The 10715-nt window shown below is 31.4% G+C and overlaps 1 protein-coding gene across 1 annotated transcript; it reads left to right on the forward strand.

The window, feature by feature from the left end:
* Positions 1 to 8546: 8546 nt before the first annotated feature.
* LOC113369403 (serine/threonine-protein kinase Chk2-like) lies at positions 8547 to 9417 on the forward strand. Its single transcript, XM_026610160.1, has 2 exons — positions 8547 to 8721; positions 8930 to 9417. Exons 1-2 carry the CDS (start codon positions 8547 to 8549, stop codon positions 9415 to 9417), a joined length of 663 nt encoding a protein of 220 aa, XP_026465945.1.
* Positions 9418 to 10715: the final 1298 nt, after the last annotated feature.

Raw genomic sequence — 10715 nt, forward strand, 5'->3', positions numbered from 1 at the left:
AATCATGTGTTCGCGCTATAAAGATCATAGGTTTTTTAGCGCGAAGATTACACACCATAGATTTTTCTCTGAAAACAGAAGACTGTTAAATCTGGCAGCACATCGTTTCGTACATCGTAAACTGCCCAATTTTCCAAGTATAAACGCATCAAGTGCAAGCAATATAATTGCAATATATCTCTGAAATTACATTCTAATAAAGTGTTATTTTCATTATATATTATTAGCGAAATATTAAATGAATGAGTAAGTTTGAATGTCGCGCGTGTTATTCTGTTCTACGGTTGGCAGAACGTTGTGTGAGCAAGTACGTCCGGAAGGGGAGAGGCTAAATAGGACGGGGCGGGGTCAGTCATAGTGACGAGAAGAGAGCATTTATACTTGTTTATCTATGGACCTATGGTAAATAATTGAGTCAAGAGATTATATTTGATGGAATGAATAAATGAATTAAAAGATTACTGGAAAGGACCAAATGGAGCGAATTTACATGACGTCGATGCTGATATGCTTCTTGAGTGGACTGTAAATTTTAAAATCGGCGAAATGTGAAATCTCCACGATGATTGTTTGAAAATGAAAGTCCGGTTATATTCACGTTAAATTTATTTAATACTATTTTACAAATTCGTCTTTCTTCTTTGACTGTTAATACTAGTAAGTTGTTTTCTTTTGCCTTCACAACATGGCATAAGAGGAACATAACCTGCTGATTTCATATCATAAATAGCATCACAAAATCTACGATCAACTCAAAAAAATATCATCTTGATGCAAAAATTGCTGGTTCCGTGCGAATCTTTCAAAATAATTTTCATAATATTTGCATCATTTTGTGTTGCCAGAAAGGGCCCGAAGAAGTCAACGACAAAACCATTCGTTGTGCAAATCGTGAATGGTTTACACAATGGAACCCGTTTCTGGCCTGAAAACGACACATATTAAAGCTAACCGATCTTCAGGCAAGTTAAGAATTTTTTTTGCATTGTACGAAGTATCCAAAATTAATTGGTCTCTTGTAAAAGTCTCTGACCCAAAATTTGAACTAATATGTCCCTTTCAAATCGATTTAAAATTTGAGAATAATAATGAAAAACTTGACTTTTAAAAATTTAAATAGCGGCGATAACATTGTTAGAGTTTCCGGTTCTTAATTTAAATAAAAAAATAACTAATGCTTGCATAATACTACGTTTCTAGTTGTCTTTCATTGATTTAAACATATAACTTAATTCCATGATAACACATATTATATATAACTTTCGGATAAAATCCTCTTAATATTTTTATTTTCTCCGGTGACAGCAAAATTTTCCATCTGTTTAAATAGTGAATGGTTTGAACTTGCCAAGCTGTTTAAAAAAAGGGACACTTCTTTCTGAGGCACATAGCTTGTATTTGAATAAATACGCGACTGTTGTATATCTTCCTCATAAAAAAAAATTACCGAACAAATAGTTATTACAGGTACGATTACCTGTAGGAATATAAATTCTGCCCTTTAAACATACATGAATTCTAGCCTCTAAAGGAATTGTAACAAGGTTGGATCTATTATTACAAATTCAAACAATGTCGATGGGTCGATGCTATTCGATTAAGACAAAGTTCAACAAATATATCACTATTTTCAAAAATGTTACAATTGTATTCACTACAAAATTCACTTACAGAACTACTATCACTACCACTAAGCACTAAATTATTTACATTGCATATGCTTGTTCTGCTACTAGAGTTTCTATAAGGAATTAGTCTACACGTAGTACACAAAATATCACCAATTAAAATAGTTTTGTCTGTAGAAATACTCTACAATTGTTTATCATTCTTACTTAAAACGACCTTTTTTGCCCACCAATTTTGATCAAACATTTATTGCAATTTTTGCAATTTTGCGACATTATAATTTCAATTATATTAACAAATTCTAATGAACCACTTAAATATACACTCAATAAATTAAATTGTTCGCAAAAAACACACAAAACATAAAAAAATGAATAGACTGCTATACAATATGTAAGTAATAATATGTTAGCAAATATTAAATCACTAAAATGTTCACTACAAAGTAAATTGTCATTAAAATATAAGAAAATAGCGATTTCAATCTGGCCAAAATTAGTGTTCACAAAATATCACACAAAACACAACAAAGCAAAATATAGACAGCACAAAAATATTGTTTCCGAAATCAACTAATGACGCAGTTTTCGAAAACCAGATAAATTATTTTTTAAAATTACTTAAATTCCAAGTGACTGTAAATTACTTAAATTCCATGTTCCGAAAACATTGTTTTAAACTGATTTTTATTTTTGAATTGCAAATGTGTTGGTTCATACTCTTGTAACTATATTGCGAACTTTCACCAATATAAACAACAATTACAATAATTGGAATCCACTTTGTAAACAACATCAGTAACACGCTCAACTGGAGTTTCAGACTTTAAGAAAGTGAAAAGTGAGTTTAAAGTATTGTCAAAAGAAAAACCTTAATTTAAAAACAATTTTTTTACAAAAAACGAAAAACTACCTAAATATGGCAAAGAAAAAATACCTTTATATTTATTTGTAAAAGACGGATCTGAATTAGTCAAAAAAGAACGTTTTGAAAAATCATCAAAAATAGAATTATCAGACTGTGAAGCAAATTATTTTTTTTTTAATTTATTAATTATTATTTTAATTTATTAATAGTTATTAATTACATTCTTTATTAATGTAAATGGTAAGAATTTTCACAAAGAACTGAACGGATTAAATTTAAATTTTTCCCCAAAAGGTTGTTTCACTGAGTAAAATGGCTCTGTCAGTTAATGAGATAATAGTGGCAATTTTTATTGAACGTGAATGAAAAGAAAAATAATTTATGTTTCTACCAGAGACCAAGTTGGTTTTTGATACCAATCAGTGAGTATGCGGTTGTATGAATTACTTTTGATGTTTTTTAAAACTAAAAAACTAATTGAGATATCACATTCATGTTCAAAAGTAAACTGTAAAGAGTTATTGAAAAAATTAAAATAATTTAGGGTTTCAAAAATCTAATCTTTTTTTAAACATAAGAGAATATCGTCAACATATCTGTAGTAAAAAACGGGTTGAACAGGTAATTTGGATTAAACAGATTTTTCTAAAAGTTGTAAAGTTTTATCAGCCAATAGAGGACTGATACTGAACCCCATTTATAAACCAAAATTCTGAGAAAAGAAACAATTTTCGAAACAAAAATAAGTATTACTTACAATAAAATTTAGAATGTGTTTAAACCAATTCAAATCAATAGAAGTATGAGGCTGGATTTCACTCCAACGATCACAAACATCATCAAGAGCTAAATTCCACGGAACTGATGTCGCAAAACGAAATCAAAACGTCATCAAATAATCAGACGGAATAATCAATTTTTTTAAATTATTAATTAAATTAAAAGAGTTAAAAACATGAAATTTAGACAAAATGGTGACCTTAGAATGTATGTTGCTGATATATTTTAAATGTTTGCTTAGATGTAAATTTAAGCCTGAAACGATAGGTCTAAGAGGTAAATCGGGTTTATGAACTTTTGGGAGACAATAAAGTTTGGGAAAATTTTGATGGAAAAGTTTCACAGGAAAACCTAGTAATTTGGAAATCTTATTTTTTTACCAAATCGTCAATAAGTTTTAAAGTTTTTCTATTTAAATGATCTGTAGGATCATTCACTAACTTCACGGGTTTAATTGGTTTTTCGATTTGCAAATAACCGATCTCTTAGACGACAATGGCGTTTTTTTAATACTATTCATTGCATGAGTGTAAGTAACTGTGCTGTTGAGCCTGCAGACGATACTGCAGTAGCCATACACAACTTTGTTCTGGGATTTAAACTCCTCTCAGCCTGTAATATATCGCCATCAACCGACTCAATTTCCGATCTATCTGTGTCGTTGTCTAAATTAACTATGTCTGGCATAGGAATTAATTCTGGGCTTTCGTTCATTGGTTCACGCATTTCCACTTGCTTTTCTGGAGTCCGATGCAATGTTGTCCGCTCGAATGGGTTTGCCCATTCGTTTAAATATTTAAGTGCCTTTTCTGGGCTACAACGGAGATATAGTTTTGACATTCTCCTTTGTTGCCGAGTAGAAGTTTCTTCCGGAAATTCGATTCTAATTCGATTCGAAGCGGGCACTTCTCCTTTTTTGTTCTCAGTACCTGGGCCACTATCGAGCAATAATTCAGTCATTCCCATTTCTCCCAGAGTAGAAGTTTGTTCTTCTTCGTTTTCCATTTGTTTAGATTAGAACATATAGAGGTCACGCGTTTTCAATCCTTTACCACCGAAATTCACTACACAAAATTTAAATTCAAATGTTTTGGGTTTGTCTTGTAGGTTTTATATGTATATAAAATATCAGGCATATGTTAACATAATTATTTTATGGGATTGATGTTTATCATGCCTACTAAACTAAAAAAATGCGTAGGTCACGCTTGGTGTTACAAACTTTAATTTGTCTTTTTCTTAAAATGGAACAAGTGGTTTAACATTCACATTTTTAAAATATGAATTGAGCAAAAAATATAATGATTATTTAAATAATGTTCACTTCTAGTAGAAAAACTAGAGATTCTCCAATGCGATCTTCAACACTTATTAGCCAATAATCATCCCCACTCTTGTCTGTTGCATAAATATGGGACTTATACATCGAGCAAGATTCAACATTTTTCAACATTTTGTTGGTAAAAAAACAGCATCAGTATCTGTTAACATGAAGTAAACTGCTACTTTCTTCTTTTAATAAAAATCCGTAAGTATTCACATTAGACGAAATTAGAATATCTTTATTCTAACTAGACTCACACACGACTTTGACCGAAGCTTAACACAATAATAATGTTTTTAACGAATCAATCGCATCTTCTATTTTATCAAGCTTACAATTGCCAGAGTAACTAGTTGGTTTGGTATTTAGCCTTGAGGCAAGTTACATGAACTTCCCGATATGTGTAAATAATCGACTTAATGAAAAAAATGAGTAAATAATATAACTAAAAGTTCCATGAAAATCGGCTTAAATTTTTTTCAACAGGTAATTACAAGAAAACGGCTCGGTAGATTTTCACCTAAAACTAACCAATACCATTCCCAACTAATATCTTTCGAACAGTTTTTGATTTTTTAAAATCGGTTCGGTAGGATGAGCGTAAATGTGGACGAAAAGTTTAATACTTTTTTCCAAATTACAAAGAAACGGCTCGGCTGATCGTTGCACAAAACTGAGAAACGATAATCCTCATCGAGATACATCAAATGCTTTTTAAATATCTGAAATCGGTTCAGGCGTTTTTGAGAAAACGTCGATGAAAATTCTAATTTTGACAAATGCCAAAACGACCATACTAATTTTTGCAAACTTTGACGAATTTTTAAAGCTAAACGAGTTGTCATAGGGCCGTAATATTTTAGTATGATCTAGAAGACTGTGGTATCTACCATCGAAAAAAAAATCATAAAAATCGTCGAAATTTTTTTTTTTAAAACTTTATTACAAGAAAACGGCCCGGCCGATCTTTACCAAATACTAATCAGCACGATTCCCAACTAATATCTATCGAATGGTTTTTGAATTTTCGAAATCGATTCAGAATTGCGGGCTAAAACGTGGACAAAAATTTTTCACTTTTCTGCAATTTACAAAGAAACGGCTCGGCCGATCGCCGCACAAAACTCACAAGAAACGACAGTCCTCATCGAGATACATCGAATGACTTTTAAATTTTTGAAATCGGTCCAGCCGTTTTAGAGAAAACGTCGATTTACGGCAAAAAATCTGTTCACACACACACACATACACACACACACATACACATACACACACACTTTTTCCAAATTTGGTCTCATTCGATTCAGAATGGCTTGAACGTCGAGAAAACATAAAATTAGCGATTCGCATTTTTTGATGAAAACATAAACTTCTCCTTCGGGAAGTTAAAAATGGAATGGATGCATTTCGATTATTAATTCCGTCTAATACTACAAAAATAAATTCTAGAGGGTCTTGGTTTAAATAACGAGTTGAGTAAAACTTAATTTTCGGATACTTTATCTTACTGCCAAATATTTTAGAAACCTTTTATTGTTTTAATCTAATTTTGAATAGTTGGAGATAGTTTTGGTCTTCTCGTCATGGTTTAAATAACTAGTTGACTAAAACTTAATTTCCGGATACTTTATTTTTACTGCCAAATATTTTAAAAACCTTTTATTGTTTTAATCCAATTTTGAATAGTTTGAGAGAGTTTTTTATCTTCTCGTTTTTTTTAAAGAAGCTAAGACACGTCTAGCTTCTTTACAAAATGCTTAATGGTTAGAATCGGCTAGAGAGCTCTTCATAGAGCTTTACAGTTTTTTTTTGCAAAACTGGAAGCTTATTGTGAATGATGAATTTTAATTATGAATTCAATAGAATACATTTTACATTATTTTTACTTTCTTACTTTGCTTAGTAGCGTATATCTATAAGAGAACTCTGCGGCAGTCCCTCACTCTCATCTTCCTCATCTTTTCAGTATATACCTTATGTGATCGCAAATCACAGCGCATGCGGAAAAGTGGCAACTTTGAATCAATTTCATACAATTTGATTATACGATTTCAGGATGTCCTTTTCTGTTGATTTTGTTGTATGAAAGTTACAACATATGATAAAAAAATTCAGTTGATGTGGAGGATCATATAGGCTTTCAGTTTCTTGCTCGCCAACAAGAGAACCCTGAAGTTTGTAAATTAGACAACATGTTTATTGCAGATACATCTCTTTCGTGTGCATCACATACGGTAGCTACAATATTGATACCAATTGCTTGCCGGTTTGAAATTGCAGGCCTTTGAGTTCAGAACTTTTAACATTGCTTTCAGCGAAGAAGTATGCCACTGATTGTTTGAAATATCCTCGAATTTTTTAAACGTTGAATACCAAAGCAAAATCAACAAACTTCTCTCGCAGACTTTCTCAAAGCCATTCATGCTGTACTTACTATTGTCATATTCAATATATTCTGAAATGCCAATAGTGCTATGTGATTTAAAATTTTCATTCCTCTGTCACACAAATATTAATTTATGAATTAAAATCAAATCCAATGAAGGATACAATACCTTAGTAAAACCCATGTTATAAAGTGCAATGTACATACTTTTATATCTGAAATATATAGTCTTTGAATTGAATTGTTGAAATGCCAATTTAATCAAACAGTTTCTATTAGATGGACCCATCTGAGATAGAATTTGTACCACCATCTTCACAAGCTCTAGTGCTTGATGTTGGTTTTAATTTCCTGGATTGATTTTATTGCTGAAAAGACGCGGTTGTATGCTTTTCTTACCTTTTTCTATTGTATTTCTCAATTGTATTTCGCTTTAAAGGTCATAAACTCTTTTCAACACTGCACCTCTACTGAGCCAGTGTACTTTGGTATTGAAGATAACATTGCTATGATTTCCAAATTGCTTAGGAATTCTTTGAACTCATAGTGATTTGAACCCCCATGACTTCATAAAATTTAGTAATTTAATTACTATGAAGTAAATTTAATTTCTTTCACACAAACTTTCTCGATGAATTATCCAGTGGTTACCAAATATTTCTTTTCCTGTGTTAATGTTTGGGTAAAGTCTTTCCGCTACTTCTACATTGATATTGCTGGTGGTGCCCATCTGTTGATATACTAATTTATTGAATTATCTGTTGATATACTTTTTATTGAATTTTTTTCATAATTTGTTATAAGGGTCTTAAGAGGTTGTAATCCCTTGCATAGGAACTAGATAACAAAACTCTTCAGTAATATTGAATTCAGTATCAATACCACGTATAGATATAGCGAGTTGTGCTGTGTCGCTAATGTCACAACTTTTATCAAGTGCCAAAGAACAGTATTCAAATTCAGCAATGCGTTCACGAAGCGTTATTGCTTTTGTATAGAGTGATCGAACATGCCTTTTAGTTCCCTGAGCGTGGACAGGAATTTTAGTCACTTCAATACCTACTAGCCTTTGTGAGCCCCAGTCAAAATGTTTGGAAGAATGGAAGATGATTTACAATTGTTTGCATGCTTGTTGGTTTTCTCAAATATCAATAATGTTTTATCGTAGATCTTTCAAAATTGGAGTATGCAGTTGGCAGAGAAAATTGTGACATAAATTTAACTACAGACGAAATGTCTGTTGAACACCTACAATTTATATCGTAGGAATTTATATAGTAGGAATTCTCCTTTTTATTTAGAAGATTTTTCTCGAAATGGAACATTCATAAATGGTGAAAAAGTTGGCAAAGGAAACCGAAGAATATTGCAAAATGAAGATGTTATAGCAATAGGTAGTGATTTCAGAAAATTGTTTAGATTTTTTGATCGTTTCACGCATACTGTGCATAAATCCCAAATCTCATCAAAGATGACTACTACATTTCTCGTGAGCTTGGAAGCGGTGCATGTGGTGTTGTGAGATTAATATTTAACAAAAGGACATGTGATAAATTTGCTATGAAGCAGATCATCAAGAGTAAAGCAGATGATGAAAAGAAATTAAACCATCCTAATCGTATTATGAATGAAATTAATATTATGAAAAAATTAGATCATCCATTCATAGTTAGTGTCTACAACATTGTTGAAACTCCTGAAGCAGTATTTTTGGTATTGGAACTTATGAATGGAGGTGATTTATATAATAAAATTAAAGAGTCAAAATATCTGAAAAAACCAATTGTTAAGAATATTATATACCAAATAGCTGTTGCTGTTAATTACTTACATCGGCAGAACATTACACATAGAGATTTAAAACCTGAGAATATTCCGTTACAAAGAAATACTATCAGAGAATTGTTACTATCAAACTATCAGAGTAAGTAAAATTGTTGAAGGTAACACAGTGTTAAAAACTGAATGTGGTACTGCATGGTATGTTGCTCCCGAAGTGATATTGAAGAATTATAAAACTTATACTGAAAAAGTTGATGTTTGGAGTCTAGGTGTAATATTATTTGTTTGTCTTTGTGGATGCTTACCCTTCTCAGCAGCTGATCAAATTTGCAAAGGAAAATACTCTTTCAAACAATGTATTTGGTCTTCGGTTAGTGCTGAATGCAAAGATTTAATTTCTAAAATGTTAAAAGTAGATCCAAAAACTAGATATAGCAGTTCCGAAGTTCTTAATCATAAATGGTTACAGGATCCCGATGTTATTAAGCGTTACAATGATTTATTAAATCAGGAAAATGAAAAACAGGAAATTACTGTTTCTGATTTGGAAGATTCAATAAATGAACATTGTAATAATTCTTGTCCTGAAAATTGTCTAGATATAATAGAACCACCTGCCAAACGTCATCGAAGTCTACTTATTTTTTAGCGAATCAAAAGTTTGGTTTGTTATCAGTATTAAAAGGAACAAAATGTACATGTTACATACAAAAGTACTTCTATGCTCTAAGTGATAAAATTGCCAAAATTATATTTAAAATATGAAATATTTTTATAAATAATAGTGAATAATACTTTTGATAATTGCATCCTGAGAAAAAAAGCATACATTATGATGTTTTCTTCTTTGTAAAACTTGTCTAGCTAGTAAAATTTATCTAGCTTTTTCTGTTTGTATGCTAAGAGCATAGAAGGAAAAGTCTTGTTAGCATTTGTCTATTTTGGGTTTAACTCATAGTTTTTAAGTTGAGAACATGTACCTGATTTTGATTATAACATGTTGCATGTTACCTCAGTTGTGCTCCACAATAAAATGTACCTAATAATTTAAGAATGTTATGAATTGAGTTACTTTATCAGAATATATTTTTTATTATTGATGAATAATAATTATTGATGAATAATGTGCAATTGGCCCTGGTTTCATGTTAGCCAAATCAGCTGATACATCACCAGAAGCAACTGCCTCAGCTTGTTCCTAAGGCTAAATAACTTTCCTCAGTTGTCAATTCAACAGCAGTTGAGGGGTCACACCACTGTAGCATCCAAAAGAAAACTTGTGTTTTTGCCATTTTTTCAGGCGATTTTTTTAAGGTTAATGAACATACTAAACCATTAAAGTCCTATGGAAACTGATTCAATTATAAAAATTATTGATATTTGAAAATTTGCTGTTAGAAAATACTCCAAGTTAACGTGTTCATTTGTTTTCAGTTATGTGTAATAAATGCACTCGGAATACTTTTAAACACTCATAATAAATTTATTTATTTTTTATTGATTAAGTCGATCATTTAAACATATCGGGAAGTTCATATTAAAATTGTAGTTGAAAAATTAAGTATAGTGCCCATCTGCTCGAATAATGTTTCCAGGATAGTTTGAAGTTCAGAGATATCTTTGGCATTACTCTCGATTACTTGATTCGTGCTGCTTGGTATTTCTTGTGTTGTATTTGTGTTTGTGTTTCGGCTAGTAATTCGCGAGTAAGATAAGACTTGAATTACTGCAGAATTTCTGTTAATATTAGGATTGTTGGTTGTAGTCTCTGTCGTAACGGAGGGAATTTTTGATTGAGCTATTCCTTGTAGACTTGGCATCCCCTGTAGTTTGTGGGGTGATTTTGACCGCGTAGTACGCACTTGACGTTCTTGTTAATTTTGTCTTTCCATAAACATTTTTGGGTGTAATGTTCTACAGCGCACTTAACACACTGTGGAGTTAACT

Source organism: Ctenocephalides felis, unplaced genomic scaffold, assembly GCF_003426905.1.
Source record: "Ctenocephalides felis isolate EL2017-DRISC unplaced genomic scaffold, ASM342690v1 CF-g0.4_SCAFFOLD_01322, whole genome shotgun sequence".
NCBI lineage: Eukaryota > Metazoa > Arthropoda > Insecta > Siphonaptera > Pulicidae > Ctenocephalides > Ctenocephalides felis.

Bases quoted from the DNA above. Each gene is read 5' to 3' on its own strand.
- LOC113369403 (XM_026610160.1), top strand. From the start codon at position 8,547: ATGAAGCAGATCATCAAGAGTAAAGCAGATGATGAAAAGAAATTAAAC. The intron at 8,722-8,929 runs GTGATTTATATA...AAATTGTTGAAG, and splicing joins ATTGGAACTTATGAATGGAG to GTAACACAGTGTTAAAAACT.